Genomic DNA, 24,134 nt, shown 5'->3' with positions numbered 1-24,134 from the left:
GGTTTAGCGGATAAAATAAAAAAAGAACAAGTTAAAAATCACTTAGAAAAGTTAGATGCCTGCAAGTCACCCGGGCCTGATGAAATGCATCCTAGAATACTCAAGGAGCTAATAGAGGAGGTATCTGAGCCTCTAGCTATTATCTTTGGAAAGTCATGGGAGACGGGAGAGATTCCAGAAGACTGGAAAAGGGCAAATATAGTGCCCATCTATAAAAAGGGAAATAAAAACAACCCAGGAAACTACAGACTAGTTAGTTTAACTTCTGTGCCAGGGAAGATAATGGAGCAAGTAATTAAGGAAATCATCTGCAAACACTTGGAAGGTGGTAAGGTGATAGGGAACAGCCAGCATGGATTTGTGAAGAACAAATCATGTCAAACCAATCTGATAGCTTTCTTTGATAGGATAACGAGCCTTGTGGATAAGGGTGAAGCGGTGGATGTGGTATACCTAGACTTTAGTAAGGCATTTGATACGGTCTCGCATGATATTCTTATCGATAAACTAGGCAAATACAATTTAGATGGGGCTACTATAAGGTGGGTGCATAACTGGCTGGATAACCGTACTCAGAGAGTTGTTATTAATGGTTCCCAATCCTGCTGGAAAGGCGTAACGAGTGGGGTACCGCAGGGATCTGTTTTGGGACCGGCTCTGTTCAATATCTTCATCAACGACTTAGATATTGGCATAGAAAGTACGCTTATTAAGTTTGCGGATGATACCAAACTGGGAGGGATTGCAACTACTTTGGAGGACAGGGTCATAATTCAAAATGATCTGGACAAATTGGAGAAATGGTCTGAGTTAAACAGGATGAAGTTTAACAAAGACAAATGCAAAGTGCTCCACTTAGGAAGGAAAAATCAATTTCACACATACAGAATGGGAAAAGACTGTCTAGGAAGGAGTACGGCAGAAAGGGATCTAGGGGTTATAGTGGACCACAAGCTAAATATGAGTCAACAGTGTGATGCTGTTGCAAAAAAAGCAAACATGATTCTGGGATGTATTAACAGGTGTGTTGTGAGCAAGACACGAGAAGTCATTCTTCCGCTCTACTCTGCTCTGGTTAGGCCTCAGCTGGAGTATTGTGTCCAGTTCTGGGCGCCGCATTTTAAAAAAGATGTGGAGAAATTGGAAAGGGTCCAAAGAAGAGCAACAAGAATGATTAAAGGTCTTGAGAACATGACCTATGAAGGAAGGCTGAAAGAATTGGGTTTGTTTAGTTTGGAAAAGAGAAGACTGAGAGGGGATATGATAGCAGTTTACAGGTATCTAAAAGGGTGTCATAAGGAGGAGGGAGAGAACTTGTTCACCTTAGCCTCTAAGGATAGAACCAGAAACAATGGGTTTAAACTGCAGCAAGGGAGGTCTAGGTTGGACATTAGGAAAAAGTTCCTAACTGTCAGGGTGGTTTAGCACTGGAACAAATTGCCTAGGGAGGTTGTGGAATCTCCATCTCTGGAGATATTTAAGAGTAGGTTAGATAAATGTCTATCAGGGATGGTCTAGACAGTATTTGGTCCTGCCATGCGGGCAGGGGACTGGACTCGATGACCTCTCGAGGTCCCTTCCAGTCCTATAATCTATGAATCTATGAATCCTCAGCTGTGAAGACTGAAGCAAAGAATCCATTTAGTTTCTCCGCAATGACTTTATCATCTTTAAGCGCTCCTTTTGTATCTCGATCATCAAGGGGCCCCACTGGTTGTTTAGCAGGCTTCCTGCTTCTGATGTACTTAAAAAAACATTTTGTTATTACCTTTGGAGTTTTTGGCTAGCCGTTCTTGAAACTCCTCTTTGGCTTTTCTTATTACATTCTTGCACTTAATTTGGCAGCATTTATGCTCCTTTCTATTTGCCTCACTAGGATTTGACTTCCACTTTTTAAAGGAAGTCTTTTTATCTCTCACTGCTTCTTTTACATGGTTGTTAAGCCACGGTGGCTCTCTTTTAGATCTTTTACTGTGTTTCTTAATTTGGGGTATTCATTGAAGTTGGGCCTCTATTATGGTGTCTTTAAAAAGCGCCCATGCAGCTTGCAGGGATTTCACTTTAGTCACTGTACCTTTTAACTTCTGTTTAACTAACCCCCTCATTTTTGCATAGTTCCCCCTTTTGAAATTCAATGCCACAGTGCTGGGCTGTTGAGATGGTCTTCCCACCACAGGGATGTTGAACGCTATTGTATTATGGTCACTATTTCCAAGCAGTCCTGCTATAGTTACCTCTTGGACCAGCTCCTGCGCTCCACTCAGGACTAAATCTAGAGTTGCCTCTCCCCTTGTGGGCTCCCGTAGCAGTAGCACAGTCAACGGGGGAGCCGCGGCCATCGATCCTGCGCCGTGTGGACCCCTGGTAATTTGATCTTAGAAACTTCGACTTCAGCTACGCTATTCGCATAGCTGAAGTTGCCTATCTTAGATCAATCCCCGCCCCAGTGTAGACCAGCCCTTGGATTTGGTCAGACACAAAGGCCTGGTCTACACTGGGGGGGGGGAATCAATCTAAGTTATGCAACTTCAGCGATATGAATAACTCCCTGTGTGAGTGTGTTTGTGTCTCCCCTGAGCGTGAGAATTTATCCCTGTGTGAGTTGTGGATCTCTGGGGGGAGGGGGGGGATATTTCTCCTGTGTGTGGGGTTTCTCTGGTGTGGGTGTATGTGCCCTGTGTTTGTACATGGGGGGGACGTCTCTCTCCTGTGTGGATGGGGGGGGGTTGGGTATTGCCCCCCCGGGCCTGGGCGGGCCGGAGCGCGAAGATCCTGGGGGGAGGCAGTGCCATGTGGGGACGGGGCAGACACTCCGATGGCAGGGCGAGGGGCGGCTCCCCACCCTGCTCTCGGCCCGGGCCCGGGCGGGGGCGGGCGGCACGTCACGGCACCTGGCAACAGCGGGCAGAACCCCGCGCGGAGCAGGGCGGCAGGCGGGCGCCGAGCTCTCGCGGGATGTGGCGCCCCCCCGGCCGGGAGCTCGAGCTGCGGCTGCCGCGGCCGGTGCCAGAGCGGGTCTCGCCCAGGGGAGTCTGCGGCGGCTGCCTCGGGGCCTCGCCGGCTTGTCGCAGCTGCTCCGCCCCCGCGGCCGGCCGGATGGAGCCGCCGTGCCCGGCCTGAGCGCGGCAGCGGGAGGAGCGGCTGGCGGCGGCGGCGGCAGGACACGGAGCGGTTCCCCCGGCCCGGGCGGGCGGGCACAGCATGGGTAAGGGGGCGCCGCTGCGCGCAGGGGCTGCCCGGGACCCGGAGCCGGGCACGGGCTAAGGCAGGAGAGTCCCCTAGGGGAGGCCGGACACCCCCCCAAATCCAACCCCCGTCCCCTCCCGGGGCTGCCCGGTTACTCCCCAACCCACCCCCCGCTGCCCGGGGGGCGGCCGGCCGCCTCCTACGTCCCCAACCCGCCCCAGCCCCCCATCAGCTGGAGCGCCCTAGGCAGGGGGCTAGCCGGTCACCCCCGACTCCCCTCCCGCATGCCCTAGGCAGAGGGCCAGCTACTTCCAACGCCCCCAACCCCACTCCCCCCGGGGGCTGCCCAATGGGGGGGGCTGGCCAACTGCCCCCTTCCCCCATTCTCTGTCTCCTGGTCTACCCAGAGAGATTCCGGGGACCATTCCCTCTTCCCCGCTCCCTGGTTACCCTTAGCTGGGACTGGGTATTTGTTCTTTCTCCGTACAACAGGGGGTAGAGGCATTGGGTGTATGGCACGTCTACTCTTAACATGTTGCATCGGCACAGCCCCGCCGTAGGGCTTTAAATGAAGGCGCTCTAAAGCCAGGGGCAGTCAATAGGTGGACCACGGGCCAAATCTGGATGCTTTTGGACAGTGAAATCTTTTTTATTTGCTTATTACTAGCCTCATTATTATTTTTTATTTTCTCTGGAGTCTGGACCTTGACTATACCTTGACCAAGAAATGTGGAACTTGACAAAAAATAATTGATTACCCCTGAAAAGCCAACATAGTGCTATGTAGGGGGTGAGAGGTGGGGGTTAAGTCTGTAGTGTAGACAAGAGATTGTACTCCTCTCCTCCCCTCCCCATGGTGCACACAGCAATGTCGGTGAGTTCCCTGCTTCTTCCCCTCCTGTGTACTTAGACACTTGCAGCAGCAATGTTCATGCATGCATTTTAAGCTCTTCAGGGCAGGGACTGCTGTATCTGTCTATGAAGCTCCATAAAGCAATGGGACATGGTACCCAGATATTTGCGATGAGAGGGAACCATAAGCAAGGGGATGGAAATGATGTAATTAAATGCACGTTACTAAATGTGTTTGCAATGGAGTTGTGTGTGGTGGGGTTAAGAACTAAATCCTTCCAGTTGAGAAGACCATGAAGATTTGTCTATTTTGTTTTTTGTCTTTTGTGTTAAAATTTGAAGCTTGGTGGTAAGGGGAGAATGTAAATTATATGAGAGATGGTAACACACCAGATGTTTTGGTGCTTCTGAGATCTTTTCCCACTGGTGATTACTTTCCTTTAGAACAGTGGTTCTCAAACTTTTGTACTGGTGACCCCCCCCTTATAAATTAAAAACACTTTTAAATATATTTAATACCATTATAAATGCTGGAGGCAAAGCGGGGTTTGGGATGGAGGCTGACAGCTTGTGACCCCCCCATCTAATAACCTCGTAACCCCTCGAGGGGTCCCGACCCCCAGTTTGAGAACCCCTGCTTTATAAGATACCTTAGGAAAAGAGCATCTGACCGATGATTAGACTTGTAGCCTGGCAATTGTACTTTACTGCTGGATTGAGGAACAAGCTGGGGATGATGATTGTTTTACCTCTTCTGCAGTCTGCTCATATTTGACAATATAAAGGTTAAATTTTAATTGGCTTTGAAGGTACTTACAGGGAATTACAGGTTGCCTTCAATCTTAGCCATTCACCTACTCTAAGTTATACTTGATTTGATATATTCAGTTATTGTTTTCAACCTCCTCCCAATCATGTTTTTGCATATTCTAACTTAAAAAGAAATCTCTTTTTGCATAAAAGAGCTTGAAGGGGAAGTTTGCTTTACAGACATGCTGAATTTTGCTGTTTCCAGGGAGAGTACCAGAAGTTGCTTCTTTTTAACATTATTGGCTCTTTAGCTCTTAGAAAAATGAAGTAAAAACGGCTCCAGATTGGTGCTATGAGGAAGGGTGAGGACTCTGTACTAGAGAAATCCCATACTTTGGATTAAATGGTGCAGTCATTCAGGAAGAACTACTAAAGTTGCAAATATGTAATTTTCATGAGGAGGGGTGTTATTTGGTGTTGGGTAGAAAAAGTTGTTGGCTGTACTTGGAAGAGAACTTGGCCATTCATCTGACAGAAAGAGATGGCTGATTTATTACTACATAACAAATATTGACAGATAAAGCAGTAATTGGAGGAAGTAGGCTAAGCTTTGTAAGGGCTAAATGCTGTTCAGATTAATTTTCAGAATCATTTGTTTGGTTTTAACCGTATGTTCACTGATTTTTCTTGTGTGATGGTAACTTTTTGTGTAATTGTGAACAGCTGAAAGTGTTTACAGTATATGGTTGTTTCGTAATACTCTGGTTCAGATTTGTATTTGGAAGAATGGGTGGTGGTCAGTTTTCTAAACTTGATAGCATTCACATTGGGAAGTATATATTTGTGGTTGGTTTAAGTAGCGCATATGATAAAGATAACAGCTCTGTGACGGGAACACTATAAAAGTGGCGACTCTGACTATGGTGACATAACTCTGAGCCCTAGTCTTTTTTTGTAGGCAACGTACATTCCTCTCATGCTAATCTTTCTCTTAAACTCCCTTCTTCTACCAATACTTTTTTTGTCTTTCTGCTCACCAGTTAGTTATCTTTCCACACATTCCATTACCTGCTCTGTTTTGTTTAAGTTGCTAAACGATACATCCTTTGGGGAAGAGACTCTTGCTTTGTATTTTATAAAGCAGGTTGTGCATTTATGGTGCTATGTGTAAATGCTTAATTTTTGACCAGAAGTGTTTGCACTCTTAAGTGGAAGCATATACTGGATTTTGGACAGATTGTTTCCCACAAAAGACCATGGGCCTTAAAGGAAGGAAACACCCATACGTTTAAGCTACACATTTTGCATTGAAATTAGACAGGTTTGATATGTTCACACTCACTTTTGTTTTGTGTTCCTTATAATTATGAAAACAAATTATATTCCTTTAATTTAATTTGTAATTTCATACTGCAACTGTTTCTAATATCTCTAAAGTTATTCACTATTCAGCATGTTTTAAAAGTTGCTTCCTAAATTAAGTCCTGTTTTTCTAGTTTCAAGGCTGATGTAGTCACTGTTGTGCATACTTCTCTGCTTTGTCATTTGTGTCACTTATTACTAATTCTTACCTGCTTCTGAGGTGATGCTGAAATCATGAGCATCGTTGGAGACTGAGTCAGTAGTATAAATGGGCCAGTGCTGTGATTTATTATGTAAGTAATTTGTTTTAAAATGCTACCAAAACTTTCTGAATTTATAAATGGTATAATTTCCATTTCGTATATGAAGATTTATATACAGTAAGTTTAAATCCTAGAAATATCACTGCTGGATAGGAAAAACAACATAAAGCCTTCAGAAGAAGTTTTAGTTCTGGTTTTCTGGCTAAATTCACTGATTAATTTATTTTCTTCATGTATTTGGGTACAGTTTTCTTTTTAGGAATCATTGCAGTCAACAACTCCAGAAGTAGCTTGTATCTTAGTTTGTATGTGCAAGTACAGTAGCTACCTTTGGGGTGGAACACAGCAGCTGTTACAGCACAACAGTATTTCCGCATGCATGTGTTTATATGTAAATATAGTTAGATTGCTAGGAACAGCTATATAAATAAATGATTGTATTGTAGTAGTAGTTAGAAGTCCCAGTCATGATTAAGACCCTACTTTGCGAGGGGCTGTACAAAGGTATATGAAGGCATGGTCCTTCCTCTAAAGAACTTTGAGCCAAAGAATACAAGTGACACATAAAGGGAGAGGGAGAAGATAACGTCTGTCTGTCTGAGAGAGATTTTATATACACCCACAACACAGATTTTCAAAAGTACTCGACATGTTGGCTTAACTGTCCACCATTGAAGTCAGTGAGTTTTACTATTGACTTCAATGGGAGCACAGTTAGGATGACACCATTGAGCACTTCTGAAAATTTCCCATCAAGTATTTTCATATAGCATATATGTAATGTTTACCCACCATAAAGCACTATGGTTGAAAGATGGTATGCTATATAAGTTTAAGAATATCTGATGAGCAATGTTTTGTGGTACTTCCCCCTTGTTGTATACTCCTTGCCTTTTTGTTACTTCATTGTTTGATTTTTTTTGTAGAAACTGGTTCTACTTTGATTAAATGGTTCAGAAGACTTAGTACATCCTAATTTCTGTAATATTTCTTTAGAACATCAGTTCTTTATTTTGGAACCTTTTTTAATGCTTTTGTTTGAAACAATACTGATTATTATTCTGATCCATTATTGCATTATATTTAACAATAATGTTAATATAGTTCTTTTCCTGTAACCTTGGACAATACTTGCAAAATTACTATTTGGATATTAATAGTTATACTTCACCGTGAAAAAAGGGCATGTTTCTATACTGACTGATGGCAATTAAGAATGATTTATTGCTTGGTGTGTAGGTTCATAAGCAGGGCTTTGGAGCTGTGCTCCATCTCCGCTCCAGCTAAAAACCTGCAGCTCCGGGCTCCAGTCCAAAGCCCTGTATTTTCATAAGATCAAACAACCATAAAGATTTAAGGTAACTCCCCTTGGCCTTTGTCACTTTTATAGCACACACAAAAATATAGGCATGCTATTGATCTCCGTGGATTTCTAAATTTTGTTACTAACACTTTCCCCCCCCCAAGGTCAAGCTTCATACATCAGATTCAGAGTAAAATCTTATCAGCTGTTCTCTGTGAAATGGATCAAGCTAGATCATTTTACTTTAATTATACTCAGCTTTGATTTTTCTAAAATTATTAGTGAGAATTCAATCAAAGCATTACTGCGAAGTTATTACTTCTTGCTTATCTATTAATCAACTGAATGCAGCCAGTTCTTTGAGGAATTTTTTTTTATTGAGGTATTCTTTGCTCAATATACAGTGAGTTTTAGTTTTGTTTAGTTTGCAATAAACCCTCAGAACAAATGAAAAAGTAGTGGCCCATCTACGCTATGGCTCCCAATTATACCAATATTGGAGTGATATACAGTAAAACCTGCCCAGAAAGACCAGTCATGGGAGTTAGCAAAAGTGGTCACTTATGAGAGGTGGTCTGTCTTCAAAGGTTTGCTGCCTTCAGAGCTGGGCGCCCTTCCAGCAGCCGCCTCTCTCCGGCTGCCTAGTTCTGAAGGCAGAGCAGAGAGCTGCTGGCTGGGTGCCGAGCTTTGAAGGCAGTGCCGCCGCCTGCAGCAAGGCAGAAGTAAGGAAGATTGGTTTCTCCTACAGGTTTGTTTTTATGGATGGGAGTAAGAAAATGTGGTCACAGGTGACAGGTGGTTGCTCTTCACAGTTAAATTATATGGAAAAACGTTTCGTGGCCTCTGCAACTAGTCGCTCTTGGCAGGTGGTGTCTTTTCAGAGGTGGTCATTAAGGCAGGTTTTACTATACTTGTGTTGGAAATGATGAGCAAAATTTTTCTGTTGTAGACAAGACTCTAGAATGGATAGGTATATTGAAAAGGGTCTTTTGGAGAACGGGATTTGGGGTCTCAATGGAGACTCTAATGTGATACTGTTGGGGAGCTAAGTCATTGTGAGGGAGGGAGGGATGGATGAAAGACCATTTGGGTTTGGGCCAAAGGTGGAGGAGGGTAGATGAAGGGTAGAAGGTAGGTGGTTGGGGATCTGACTTGGCAGTACTGTGAGGTGAAGGAAGTGAAGCCATGAAACTCAGAGGAAAGAGTGTCTGTATTTTCTTCATTTGTGCTTTTAAAAAAAAAAAAAAAAAAAAATCTTCCTCCACAGTAAGGCTCTGTAAGTTGGGGTTAGACTCATGTCAGCCTGTCCTGCAGAGAACAGAAAAATGGAATAGAATAGGAGTATGAGATTGTGTACCTAAGAATGTTCTTTTAAGCTATTTGTGTTTAAGATAGGAAGTGTCTGATGGGACATATAACTGTCAGCGATTCTGCATGCTTAAATAATGCTTAATGCTGCTCTAATGGTGTAAGAGACATTGAGACAGATCTGTGAGCACTTTTGTGATCTTTGTAAGGTATGAGATTACACAAAGGCAAATCCGTGAAGCAATTATGCACACTTTAATTATTTGGTAGTATAGTTCAATGTGAAAGCACTATCTAAAGAATTACACCCTATTATGGTGGTAACAGTTGAAATAATTCCAGGAATGAATAGTTAGAAAAACACTTAACTCCACTTAGTCAAGCTGCTAAAGTGACACTTATCAACTTGATAATCACACATTTATCTGGAAACTTTATCTGCTGTAGATACAAGTAACACCTAAGATTATTTTTCTCAATTTTTTCAGTCTCTGAATTTGATAGTGCTTTGTGTGTAATCAGTTTCTCCCTTTTAAGCAGAGCTGTTCATCAAATAGGAACTGTTTTATGATTTTTCTTTTAAAAATAGTTTTTTGACATTTTGACAAAAAACAAACTAAAAACAAAAACAAATGTGGGGTTTCAGTTTTTGCTAGTGAAAACCAAAACACTGGTTTTGAAAAAAAGGCTCTTTTTTGTCAAAAGTTTTGAATTAAAATTTTGACCAGCCCTACTTGTAAATATCAACAGGGAAACAGGCAAACCCTTAAATACTTAAAATGGATTTTTCTAAATAAAATTCCGGAAATGCTATTTAAAGATTGTTCTATCACAAAATAGAATGTTTCAAGAATAGTAGTTACAAAGATTTAAAATTGTCTCTTCACATAAGTTAGTACCTCACTATAGAGGTTACTCATGTAGATATTCTGGCAGATGAAATGTAGGGAGGAGGTTTTGGTGAGGAGTTGAATATTCTGGGAGGGTCCACACTAGGAAAATGGCATGTGGTGTTTTCATGTGTGTTAAGAGGTGGAGGTAAACAGTAACAAACTGCCTTATTCACACTAACTTTTTACCCCGGGTTTTAGAACGTTAGTAATGGTAATTTTGTACTTTTTCCTTCTGAAAACGAGACCTAAACCCATGCTTTTCATCTTACTTCATCTTTCCCCACTTCTAAAAACAAAATAAAACTCAAACTTCCGACAGGTTTTTGTTTGTGATGTAATTGTTTTGATGTTATTATGTAAATTTCCCCCTAAACCCTTCTGCTTTCTAGAAAACTATCACTTGCTATGTTAAAGTCTTAACATTGACTTTAATTCTCCTCCCATAATAGTTCTTGAGTAGCTAGAATGTTTATTTTCCCTACCTCAGTATCAACACACATTTTTAGTTTAGATTGCATATGGTCACTCTAGTTGCACAGAATTGACTTTCTCTAAATAAATGCACTCTTTATGAAGTGCTATGTTTTCATAGATTTTTGGTCAGTATGGTTTTTGAATTGTCTGAATGATTTCACTTTCCTGTACTTTGAGTCTCTGAGCTTTCTTAGTGCTGAGACAAAGAGAAGCCCAAAATACTTTCAGATTTGTTCAGAGGAGACCAAAAGACTTCATTTTGTGGTTAACTGAGGTATACTAGAGATAAAGCACTATAATACATATGGGGTCATATAGGGTATTAAACATTTATTGAATAAAATGAACTCATTACGTGAACCACAAAGACTTTGGGCTAGGGTTACTTTAATGAACACTCATTTGAAATTTTGACCAAACTTCAGGTTTTGAAGGAGTAAACTTTACAAAGCCATAAAATGGGTAGACATGTGTGAGGCTTTCTGCTGGAATTCAAGGTGGAAAAAGTCTCTAAAACTTAAAACAATCAGTCTCCATGCAACCCAGGTGTGATAGTTTGTTCAAGCGCAGGTGACCTGAGTGTGAAACTGACTAGTTTAGTGCCATTGTCTGTGCTATTTAAAAGCTGAAGTGAACAAATAGCATAAATAATGAAAAACAAATTAGATGAGTAATGAACATTTTGAATATTTGTGGTGGTGGTTGTAACCTGGGGAAGCAGCTTGGATCTTGAGTTTGAATCCTGATCTTTCAACCAGATCTCCCCTACTGGTAGGGTTACCATATTTCAACAATCAAAAAAGAGGACGGGAGGAGCCCCGCCCCATCCTGCCCTAGCCCCGCCCCTGTCCCTTCCACTCCCTCCCACTTCCTGCCCCCTCAGAACCCCCAACCCTCCCCCCCACGCCTTGTCCCCTGACTGCCCCCTCCTGGGACCCCTGCCCCTAACTGCCCCCCAGGACTCCAACCCCTACCTAAGCCTCCCGGCTCCTTGTCCCCTGACTGCCCCCCACCTTCCCCACATCCTAACTGGCCCCCTAGGACCCTACCCCCCTACCTGTCCCCTGACTGCCCCAACCCTTATCCACATCCCTACCCCCTGACAGCCCCCCCCAGAACTCCTGACCCATGTAAACCCCTCTGCTCCCTGTCCCCTGACTGCCACCTCCTGGGACCCCTGCTCCTAACTGCCCTCCAGAACCCCACCCCCTACCTAAGCCTCCCTGTGCCTTGTCCCCTAACTGCCCCCTCCTGAGACCCCCCCCACCTGTACTCTGACTGCCCAAAACCTTACACCCCCAATCCCCAGACAGCCCCCCCCGAACTCCTGACCTATCCAACCCTCCCCCCTGCTCCCTGTCTCTTGACTACCCCCCCCCCCCGAACCTCCCTGCCGCTTCTCTGACCCCCGGCCCCCTTACTGTGCTGCAGAGCAGCGCGCTCGACAGCGGGGGAGGGGAGCAGGGTCGGAGCTCCAGATTGCCGGAGGCCGAGGCGAACGGCCGGCCGGCTATCTGCGAATGCAGGGTGGGAGGGGGAGGGAGGGAGAGGAGGGGAGTGGTGTCAAGTTGCAGGAGAGAGGAGGGGGAAGTGGAGGAGGGGCTCTGGCTGCCGGAGCCCCGTGCGAGTGGCACGATCCGGCCGGCTGCCCTGTAAGCCGCGTGCGCTCTGCATGGGGGGAAATCCGGACATTGACAAATTCCTCCCGGACGCTATTTTTAACTGAAAAAAGCCGGACATGTCCGGGGGAATCCGGACGAATGGTAACCCTACCTACTGGACACCAGGAGAGGAACATGGGGGACTGCCCACATGGATTCAATTGCAGGATTGGGACCTTACTTTGTAAAAATGGGTCCCATATTGACCCTAAATTGTATACTTAATTTGTAAATAAGTTTCTACTGTGTTTCTTAAGCTTATTTTATTTGCTACGTCTAAGTATTGTTTGTTTTTAAATGACTATTTTTAACTTGATGGTGTCCCCTTAACGGTGACAAAGTATTGTGACCATGGCACTATTTCTTGCTGGAAATAAAGTGTCTTTTATTTCCATAGGCATGTTGAGTGCTGTTAGTAAATAAATGGTTTTTAATATTTAAGATACACTGAATAGTTTCCTTCTCTCCCTCTCCTGACAACAAGTTCTCATCTGCCACGGACAGACTTTTGTGGCTTGATCTTAATGGTACTTAGTGAGACAAATATTGCAACCCCATTGTCTTTGTCAAATATTGTATTAGGTTTATGTATCGCTGTGGGCCAGAGGTTGTATGCAACAAATGGGGGCGGGATTTACCACCAGTCACCTAGGAATCAAAAATAGTGGGGGATGATTAAGGTGAGTCACTTAAGTTGTAAATGCCTCCAGAGGCAACACCCCCTGGGAAATGTGCATGTACTGGTTCAAGCTGGGTTTTCCATAGACCAACAGACAAAGAAAAGGCTTTTGATATAACCAGCTGGGTTTATACTAACTCAGGGCTGGGCCTTTTCTGATCCAGCAAACAAACATGACCTTCTGTCCAAGAGCAGGGCTCCATAAGGCGATGTGTAACCTCTGGTATGTTTTTAATACGTATATAGGAACTCTTGTTGTTGTATATGCTTTGCTTTTGTTCTAAGAATAAATGTGCTTCCTTAGTAATAGCTGTGTGGTAATTTGTAAGTACTGGCAATACACTGTTTATAGCCCTTGGAGAGAAAGCAATGCACAGGCACTGGCTGTTAGGCAGTGTGCGTTGGTTGGGATTTTGAAGTGTAAGGGTCCCTGCCCAGAGAAAGGTGACTCCTGGAAATCTGAGATCTGACTGGGTACTCCTGGAGAGGACCATGTAGCGGGGGATACAGGTGCAGTTACCCTGTAACTGTGACACTTTTTTTTATTTTTAGCAGGGCAATCATTTAACTAATTTTCCTGGAAATTTGGTTGAGAAAGAGTCCAAGTCTTCAGTATGTCTCTTCTACGAAAGGAAACTACAAAATGATCCAATTGCCTGTTTTTTAATTTACAATTTTTTTTGTAACTATATATGGGAGCCTGTAAGGAACTATATCTGGATGATTATGGCCTCATCAGGAACACATCAGTTTACCACAAAGCATGTATAGTTTTGTTCTCTCTATACTATTTGCAATACTGGTAGCACACTTTGTCAGGAAAACTTTTGAGAACTGTGCAAGTCAAACCATGCTGTATAAGGTGTGTGGGTTTTTTTTTTTTTTTATTTTATTTATATATTTTTTTTGTGGTAGTGGAGGTGAGAAATCCTCATCTACACTGGTCAGGGAAAGTGGTAAACTACATGAGTTTGTCCATACAGGAAAGATGCATCGGTCTAACAAAAGGTGTGATTTTAAAAAACAATAAAGCGAATTTAGTTAAACACGTATAAAAGGCTGTGTGGACACACTAACATCAGTGTAAATGTGGCTTATTTTGGTTTAGCTTAAGCTATGCTCAACTTCTCATCAATGTCGTTATCTTCCTTAATTTTAACCTTGGTGATCCCGTGGATTGTTTGATTATTTTGCAGTCTTCTTGCTTCTGACATACTCAATCTGTTTTTTATACTTTTAGCTATTTGTTCTTTGAAATTTATTTTAGCAATTCTAATTTCTTTTACATTTTGCCTACTGTGATTTATGTTCCAGTTTATTGGCTTAACTAGGGTTAATTTTCAGATTCTGAAGTATCTCTGTTTGGATCAGATTACCTTGCCATTTAGTTACATTGATGTACTTCTTGCCTTCCTGGTTCCTTTTTTGTTCAGTACCATGGTGCCTTAGAGATTCTCTTGTTTTCTTATGTAATCTCATGCCACATCTAAAGATGCCACTTCCTGTTCTTTAGCCTTTATGGCCTTCTTGACTAGCTGCCTCATCTTACTGCAATCTTCTTTTCTAAAGTTTAGTGTCACACTGTCACTTCTTGGTACCTTACCTCTTTTGGTTTGTTGGCTTATTTTGTTTTAGCTTAAATAGATTCCTTACCAATTTAAGATAAATAGAAATAAACCTGTTTTAAACTGACTATTCAGGCTACCTTTTGCTCCAGTAAAATGAAATGATCTAATGGCCTCTTCTGTCCTTAAACTCTCTGATCTCTACACTCAGTTTTTGCACTGATTTGATTAAAATAGAAAAACTGATTTAGTTGAATCAGCACAATCCCCAGTGTATATGCAGTTATACTGATAGGTTGTATTGATTTAAGTAAATCAGTTTTTCTACTGATTTTAGTTAAACTGGCACAACTTTCTTATGTAGACAAAGTTGTAATATGGAAAGGGCCTTGTGAAGCTTCGTTGCACTTATATTCTCAATTCCCTTCTCACTACTAGTATTAGGAATGCTTGATTTTAGTTTTAACTTCAAATTTGATGCAACACAATTTAATTCAGGATTTACTTAAACCATTGTGGATTAATGCTATATTTGTTGTTTCTATTTTGTTAATGTCCAGAGGCCTTGTTTAATGTCAGCTTAACAGCAGGTAAGAGATGATAGAATACCCAATGTTTTATTTATAGTTGGGCCACAGTCTTGGAAAGGGATCTGTGTAAGTGGAATCTTGTGCCTGTGTGGATTCCCAGTGAATTTGGTGGGATCTATCAGCATGCAAACCCTGATCCTTAATCACAAACAATAGCCACATGTTACTTTTTTTTTTTTTTTTTGAATGTTGCACTCCAGTTTTAAAATTTGGCTGAAGTTGTTATCACAGTTTTTTCACAACTGAGAAGCATTTTAAAAAAATCTGAATGGCTATTACTGTTTGTCGATTGGGTAGAATGCATCTACTCATATGTCTGCCATCTCTCACAGGTTTATTGATCCACTACCTGCCCCTTGGTTTCTCTGTCCAGAAGTGTTGGCGTTTCCCATGTTAGTGAAATACTATGACTTAGTAAATGGGCGAACTTGTATATACTAGTTACGGGTAAGACTGCAATCCTTTCTTAGGATATGGGAATGGAATGAGTGAGACTAGGTGAAGGCCCCGATCCCACAAAGACTTATGCACTGTGAGTAGTATAACTGAAGTCAGTGGAACTTCTTGCAGTGCATGAAGTTAAGGGTGTGCCTAACAGTATGTCTACACTGCAATTAGACACCTGCAGATGGCCTGTGCCAGTTGACTCAGGCTCACGGGGGTCAAGCTAAGGGGCTGTTTAATTGCGGTGTAGACATTCAAGCTAGAGCTGAAGCCGGAGCTCTGGCACCCTCCCACCTCACAAGGTCCTAGAGCCCATGATTCAGCCCTATCCTGAACGTCTACACCGCAATTAAACAGCTTCGTCAGCTTGCATGTGTCAGCCAATGGTTTTTTAATTGCCGTGTAGACATACCTTAAGTCTTCATGAGAGTGGTGCTGAAGTACATATATTTGCTTGTAGACTTGGCTGGGTCCTGCAGTACATATAATTAGTGCTGTTTGCTTTGCAGGAAAACAGAGCTTCTTGGAAGCTTCCTGTTTGAATGAAAACTCATATGGATTAAAATTAGCCAGTTTTTCCTCCTTCAGAAATAAACTACTGTTTGTAAAATCAGTTTTTGCTTTATTCAGAAACTGATTTAAAGAGGTTTAAACTTTTTTCTTGAATTGATCATTCTTGTGATTTCTTATGCAAATAAGTAAATTGACGCCTTGGGCAGGTGCCAGGACACAAGTAAAATTTAACTATTAATGAGAATTGCCTGTGAAGCAAAAGACAAGCATTGAAAAATTTACCATACCAGATACAAATATTAATGTATTGATCCAGGACTTGTTTTATAAAATACTGGAATAAAGCCCACCTGGACAAGGAAACAGGTGATAATTTTAAGGTTCTCCAGCTTGTGAAATATCAGGGCTAAAATCATATGCCTACATCAGTGAAAAAAGTGGGATTTGTAGCTTTTGCTTTTATTTAACATACCTCACTTCATCAATCCTGTACTTAATGCAAAACTTTAACCGTGGCCTCATATTGCTTTCATACCAATAGATGAGCGTATCTGACTGTCACACATTCCATGCATTTGGGAAGTTATTTTTCCTTAATGCTGCTGAGATCACTGATGTTTTGAAACACTACTGCTGCACCATAATATTGGATGTTGAAAAACAAACCAGTATTCCGTTTACTGTCTTCTTTCATTAAGTACACTAGTATTGATAGTCTAATGTACATGGTACTGTTCTGTTCAATCTGTATTTAACAGATAATACAGGTCAGACTAGAATCAATAACTCAGATATAATTTTTTTTTTAATACCTACTCGCTGAAGTTGGTGGACTGGAAAACTATGCTTTATATGCTCTAAAAGCTGCTTCTAGTTTCAGTTTACACACTTCATAAAGTAATTTTTTCATGTAACTTCAGTGATTTGTGAAATATTGGCTGGACATCTTCATGTCATAATTGGTTGGTGTGTGAGAGAGTAATAAGAATGTTGTGAATAAGGTCCGATATCTCATGACCAAATAGCTTGTATGCATCATATGAAACAATTCTAACATATAATGTTGAAAATCTTGTGATGGGTTTAAAATCTTGAGTTAGACTGCTGAGAATCACAGTTCTTCTGCATTGTAGGTATTGTAACACTGTGTAGTCAGTTAACAGCTGATGGATTATTAATAATGTTTGTTAAAGTAGTTCCTAGGCCCAGCTGAGAATGGGGCCCATTGTGCTAGGTACTGTACAAATACAGAGAATGGATGGTTCCTGCCCCGAGAGATTGCAGTCTAAATAAACTAAACCGATGCAGCGTAAGAGAAAGGGATGTAACACACGAGCAGTGTGGTGGTGGCAAACATTGTTGGTTCCATTATTTTTCTTATATATTTTTGGATTGCTTTTGTTAGGCAGGGATAAGCTAAACAAAGACAGGACAAGGGAAGAGGAAGTGAGAGGGATCAGGAGGAGAGAGAGCAGGAGAGGAGGAAGGGCTCATAAAGTGTGAGGTTGAGCTGAAGAGGTTGAGATTGGAGCAAACAGCCAACCAGCATCGTTTAGAGAATGCTTATTCAAGACTTCAGAAAATAATATCAATTCTATAGATATAGGTATAGATTGCATTTCTCTAAAGCAGTGTTTCCCAAACTTGGGATGCCGCTTGTGTAGGGAAAGCCCCTGGTGGGCCGGGCTGGTTTGTTTACCTGCCCTGTCTGCAGGTTCGGCTGATCGTGGCTCCCACTGGCTGTGGTTCACTGCTCCAGGTTATAACAACCAACAAGAATGCACTTTTATGTAGAAAACCATGATTAAATCGAGTCTTCCTGATTTAAATCAAATCCACCCTGGTTCTGTTGCTTGTCTTTGAGTGGTTTAGCCCATCTGATGGTAATGCTGGTTTTGGCAAGGTTTTTTCTGTGAGTCTATGCACAGTTCGCCTTATAACCGTTGTTGTACCAATACATTATGGGTCTCCCATAGCATCTCACCCACAGTGTCTAGCTCTGTTCTTCAGAGTAGAGACGTTTGAGTAACTTCCAAATATGAGGCATTGCATTGTGCGACAGTGCCCTGAACCTGGGTGGCTGCAATGGTCTTGATTTCTCATTCACTGGGAGAAGACTTGTATAAAGTTCATAGACTTATGCAGACTTACCAGTTACTTCCAGGTGGTTTGTGAGATGACTACTACGAAGGGAGAGCAAGATGTTTTGTATTGTAAGCTCAAAGTGTCCTAAGCAGTGTCTTGCATTGGTTTTAGCTTAATAGTCTGACTTTTCATTTCATTTACATTTCACCTATGCTTGCTTTCAGGTGAGGTATTGACATTCAGATACCACCAAGATCCTGAGAGAGACTAATTCACTTGTTGGCCTTATGCCAAAGGTGCATATATTAATCATGTTTAATGCAAGATAAAATGAGGGATAAATGAACATTTCTTCTTTTTGAAGAGTGCCTCCAAACATTTAAATATTTAAAAAAATCCTTAGCTCTACAACATCTCTAATAGACTGAAGAATAATAGAAATTCCAAAGAAAATGCAAGGCTACATGTGCACAAGCTAGCTGCTCTTATTGCATTCTGTGCAGAAAACTGCTGCACAACTTCATCACAAGAATCAAGTGTGTATCTGTAAATGAGGGTGGGCACAGAATCTCTTATGAAAATGCAGGATTTTTTATGAGAGGTCTGAAACACAAGAGCAGTACTAGCCCAGTGTACAGCATTATCAGTGAAGGATTATAGGCAAAGAGAGTAAGGACTGGCCTACACTACAAAGTTAGGTTGGCTTATCTATGTTGCTCAGGGCTGTGAAAAATTTCATGTCCTGTGCAATGTAGTTAAGCCACCCTAAGCCGCAGTGTAGACACTGTTAGGTTGATGGAAGAATTCTTCCATCAAATTAGCTATAGCTTCTTGGAGATGTGGATTTACTACAGTGACAGAAGCACACCACTTTAAATAAGACTGTTTCAAAAGATGGTGAGTGAGGTGCTCTCAGTAGGGACCAAGAATAGCATCCAGGTCATATAACTATTCTGCCATCTCCAAGGAGCAAAGAGGAGAACATGCTAAGCTTCCTACCAAGGCGATGTCCTTGGACCCCAGTGGGTGTGGCCCACTGATCTTTGGTATTTTCTGTAGTTAGTAGATGTGTTTAAACTTTGAGTTCTGAACTTTTTTTAAGGTGGTTCTTAGTAATTGTTTGTATATTGCATAGTCTCATGTCTGAACACATGACGTGAAATCTTATTCTAATATGCAAGCGGGAGAGTCAAAAGGACTTATCAACTTCACAGTCTTGGCCACAACTAAAGGAAGCGCCTATCTTGTGGCATCCAAATTCATATTTAAGTACCTAAATAAATGGCCTGATTTTTGGAAGTTCCGGTATCTAGCACAAAGCTGAGATAATAGAAGCAGGAATGAAACCCAGATCTCTTATAGAGCATAACGTGCCACTTAATCATTAAGCAGAAGACTGTAGAAACTATGAGATATAATCTCATCACTATTACCAGAGAATCAGTAAGCCTAGGACATTTCTCGGGCCAGGCTGGTTGACCCTGGCCCTGTGAACACTTATTCCTATGATGTAGTTATCTATTTATGCTAAAGTTAATCATTTAATAGTGCCTGTAAATTCAAATGTGTAAGTGTTTGTAGGACTGGGGCCCAAACCATTTTGAAACTACTAGGAAGCACTTATATATCTGAATTGTTTTGGTTTTGTGCCATTGACTTAATTTTTATAAGCCATCACACAGGTAACAAACTGAAAAGTGAAACAGGGTGAGCATGGAATGGAAAGCATGAGGAACAGTCTACCCTGACTAAAAAACATATGCACTACCGTAGGTATATAAACTTGGTATACACAGTAGTTAGTGGTGCCCTCAGTTGAATATGAAGTCTTTTAGAAACACTTCCCCTATTAATGATTGCACAATCAAATAAATATACTTTGGGATCTTTCAAAGGTCAACAGCCTAGGAACACTCAGAGCATTGCATGATTTTTGTTTCTGGAAATGGCGGGAACACTTTTCCCATGCTCAATATGAAACAAATTTATGAAAAATTAAAAGCGTCAACACCAGATTTTTGAAAACAAGGCAAAAATACTAGTTATCGTTCTGAATAGGGTATGTGCCAAATTTTAGCTCTTCTATCAAAGCAGTTGTGGTGTTTTCAGAGGTTGGAAGAAGCTTTTCAGATGCTTTTTAACAGGAAAGAGCTTTTAATTCACATGTGTATAACTTCCGGGTTCTTTACTCTGAGGGTTATGATCACCCTCTCGGTCACTATGGCTAGATGAGGGGGACCCTGAAACTTTTTTTTGTTTTAATATGGGGTCATGGTATGGAGAAGGTGAGAACCAATGGGGTGTAACTCAAATAGCTACATAGATTTTATAAAACTTTCTAAAAATACTCACTTTTGATTAAGACTAAGCAAGAGAAATTTCAGCTTCAAAGGTATTTTTTGAGAGTTTATAAGCAATTGAAAATACAGTAAAAGCTTTTTTATCCAGCATGTTGGAGGAATGGGGGTGCTGGTAAGTGAGGAATTCTGGTTAACTAAGAGGGAGGGAGCTTGGGTGTGGGAGAGGGCTCGGGGCAGGGAGTTGGGGCATGAGAGGGGCTTTGGGGTGCCGGATCTGGGGGTGCTCACCTCGGATGGCTCCCCAGGTGGAGGTGCAGCTAGGTGTCTCTGCATGCTGCCCCTGCACCGAGTGCTGGTTCTGCAGCTCCCATTGGCCAGTAACTATGGCCAATGGGAGTTGCGGGGGTGGCGCCTGCGGGCAGAGGCATCACGCAGAGCCGCCTAGTCACACCTCTGCCTAGGAACAGCAGGGACAGGTCGCCGGTTGTGGGGAGCTGCCTGAGGTGAGTGCCCCCGGATCCGGCACCCCACACCCACTCCCGAGCCCCCTCCCGCACTCTGAACTCCTTGTGGCTGTTCCTCCACCTAGCTGGGACAAGTCACCACTTCCGGGGAGCCATGCAGAGCCAGGTAGGAGCCTGCTGGCCCTGCCCCAACTGGCCTATAAACCGGACTTTCTATGAGGATTAGAAATGCCGGTTTATAAAGCTTTCCAGTTGGTACAGGGCCGGATAACACAGATTTTACTGTACTGATTTTAGTATGGAAGTGCCATTCAACTGTTAAGTGTAATGTTGCTACTGTAATACCGTAATAACATGTGGAGAGGGACTGGATGGCTTGAACTTCTTTTATATAGTACTCTAGATTTAATCTCACTTCAAACGTTGCCTTTTTTTTTTATTCTCCAAAGGTTTTTGGCATTGTTCCATTTAAGCGATTTTGAGAGTCACCTAGAATGCTTTCACAGGCAGAGAAATAAAATTTAGAGGAGGTTTGAGGCTCTTTACACTACAGTATCTGAGCTGGTGTTTGAGGATATATGGCCACCTTTTGTTAACACAACTTGCAATCCTATGGAACCCTTGGTATTCTTGGCTTTCTTTTGATACAAAACCACCTTCATTTGATAGAATTTGTGATATTTTCTCACACATTTGACCCTTCCCCTAGTTACCAATTCCTCTCTCTCCTCTCCACATGTATCTTGCATTGAGCTCTACTTGGGGCTCTAACTGAAGAAACTGCACAATACCGCTTTCCACTTAGCAGAATTTCTCACATGCAGTGTCTGACCTCTGTTCTCCTGAGTGTGCACTGGCTGCTGGATAGCTTTGAGTGCAATTCAAGTTTTAGTTGATATCTACAAAACATTTTCTGGGTTATATCCTGGCTGCTGTTGAGAGCAGCTGATGCTCACAACTCAGCAGTCTCTCCAGTGAGGAATGTTCAACTAGAATTCTCTTCCCCAGCTGGTTTGGTAGTGAGAGGTTGACCTTCACAGTATGCTGTAAGGCACATCTGTTTAGTTAGGGTTTCTCTGAGCGTCTAGCTTAAGGAGTGGTTAACTTTTGGAGATGGTCCTGTGGTTCTTATTGCTAACTTGTTTTTAGTGTGTTTTAAATCGTATATGCTCCAACAGAACACACAAAATGCATTTTACAAAATTGAGAGCGAGAGTCATAGGATGGAAGGAACCGTCTATCCCATGTTTTATCTCTGGAAGGCTGCTCAGAAACATTTCACAAACTTCTGTGATGCCTTTAATTTCTCTGCCAGTGTTCTTGCTAGTTGTCCTGAAGCCAACTTGAAAATTTGCTATTTGAGTTAGCTACCGCAGGAAAATTTTTCAGGGCGTTCTTTGCTTCATGTTATTTAGGCAGTTTTAGATCATGGGAAAAAGCATGTGTTTTGTTTTAAAGTAGGCAGTTTGATGTATATGATATATTACTGTTCAGTCTCCTCTGTTTACTTGCCCATATCCAAGTTCCCCAGCACCTTTATTAGAGATGTTGTCTTACTAAAATTTCGTTGTAACTCAAGTCATTTATTGGGTAGGTCATTGATGCATTCCTGGTGACCTAAAAAGTGCTAGGCAAAATCCAGGGTGGATTTCAGATGGACCAGCTTTATAGCAACTGAATTCAAGATTCCTTTGTTTGAATTGTCTAGCTAGTAATGCTCTATATTTGTTTTTGTTTTCCTTTTTTAGGCAGGCTGTCACTGAAAGAGGAAATGCTGGCATAAGCAGAAAATGCCTGCGGTAGGGTGGGTGTTGGTATATCAGACAGAGCAGAGGAAGAATGGCAGACATCCAAAAAAGCAGAACTTCATTCTGCCTTATCACTAAGTCAGTGAACAGAGCTGGCCAGGGATCATGTCATCTTAGAACTGACTCTTATGGTCCTTGTGGCTGAGCAATGGAAAGTTGTTCTTGAGAGAAATGTCCAGTGGTTAACATTAAATTGCCACAAACTTGGCCAGCTACTGCACAACTGCATGTCACATGTGAATGTAAAATAAGAAGCTTGAGAAATTTCAGTGAATGCTTGAATGGAATCAGTTAGGTCACCTATCAGAACGACAGTGTGTCCAAACGTTGAAAGAGAACATGTTGGTACTAGTGAGTTAGAAAACATACTCCAGCTCCCTTATAAAAATGTACAAAAAGTTTAAAATTAGACTATATAAAATACACCTCTACCCCGATATAACGCGATCCGATAGAACACAAATTCGGATATAACGCGGTAAAGCAGTGCTCGGGGGGGGGGGAGGGGGGGGCTGTGAGCTCCGGCAGATCAAAACAAGTTCAATATAACACGGTTTCACCTATAACACTGTAAGATTTTTTGGCTCCCAAGGACAGCGTTCTATTGAGGTAGAGGTGTAATTGAAAAAAGAGCATAGTTCTTAAAATAACTGTAGTCCAGTTACATAATATAAAATGTTACGCCTTAGAGAATTCCACAATAACAATTACCTTATATTCTGAACACCCCCCCCTCCACTTTTTGGAGATAACGTCAATGCAAGCATGTTGCATATCAAAGTATTTAATCAAAAAGAGAAGTTGGCAATAGTCAGGCTTCAACTTCATAGACCTTGCATAGTAAAAGACATAAAATAGTAGCCACTGTCATGGCTAAGAGTTGAAGTTGAAAAGTAAAGTAGTAGTAAGTTTGTGCCTTGTTTAAAACTGTTTTGGATCAGGGTAGTTTTCAAAAAGGTAGTAAATAGAATCTACACAGTTATTCATGTAATAGTTATCAAAGACAAAGTAGCATCCCCAGTGAATATTAAGTGTGTATACACACACTTAATATTCACTAGGACGGGGTGGGCCAACTTTTTGGCCCGAGGTCCATGTCAGGGTTGCGCAACTGTATGGAGGGCTGGGTAGGGAAGGCTGTGCTTTCCCAAACAGCCTGGCCCCCACCCCCTATCCACCCCCTCCCACTTCCCACTCCCTGACTGCCCCCCTCAGAACTCTCAACCCATCCAACCCCCTCGTCCCCTAACCACCCCTTCCCAGGACTCCTGCCTCCTATCCAACCACCCTGCTCCCTGTCCCCTGACTGCCCCGACCCCTGTCCACACCCCTGCCCCCCCGACAGCCTCTCCGGACTCCCACCCCCATCCAACTGCCCTCTGCTCCTCATCCCCTGACCACCCCGTCCCGGGACCCCCCGCCCCTAACTGCCGCCCTGGGATCCCACCCCCTTATCCAACCCCTCCGTCCCCTGCCTGCCCTCCCGACCCCTATTCACATCCCAGGCCCCCCGGTTCTCCCACTCCCAACCCTCCATGTTCCCCATCCCCTGACCGCCCCCTCAGAACCTCCGGCCCATCCAAGCACCCCCTTCTCCCTGACTGACCCCAGTACCCCCCGCTTCCTTACCCAAC

General features: G+C 42.5%; 1 protein-coding gene across 1 annotated transcript in view; it reads left to right on the top strand.

The window, feature by feature from the left end:
• Nucleotides 1-2,975: 2,975 nt before the first annotated feature.
• Nucleotides 2,976-24,134, top strand: part of CD2AP (CD2 associated protein) — a 135,330-nt gene continuing 114,171 nt past the window's right edge. Inside the window, exon 1 of the mRNA XM_054022390.1 lies at nt 2,976-3,205. Within this exon, the coding sequence (XP_053878365.1) occupies nt 3,202-3,205 (4 nt within the window). The 5' untranslated portion in view covers nt 2,976-3,201. The remainder of the gene's footprint in view (nt 3,206-24,134) is intronic.

The sequence above is a fragment of the Malaclemys terrapin genome, chromosome 3, assembly GCF_027887155.1.
Source record: "Malaclemys terrapin pileata isolate rMalTer1 chromosome 3, rMalTer1.hap1, whole genome shotgun sequence".
Lineage (NCBI taxonomy): Eukaryota > Metazoa > Chordata > Testudines > Emydidae > Malaclemys > Malaclemys terrapin.
This window is presented reverse-complemented; position numbering and strand designations above follow the sequence as displayed.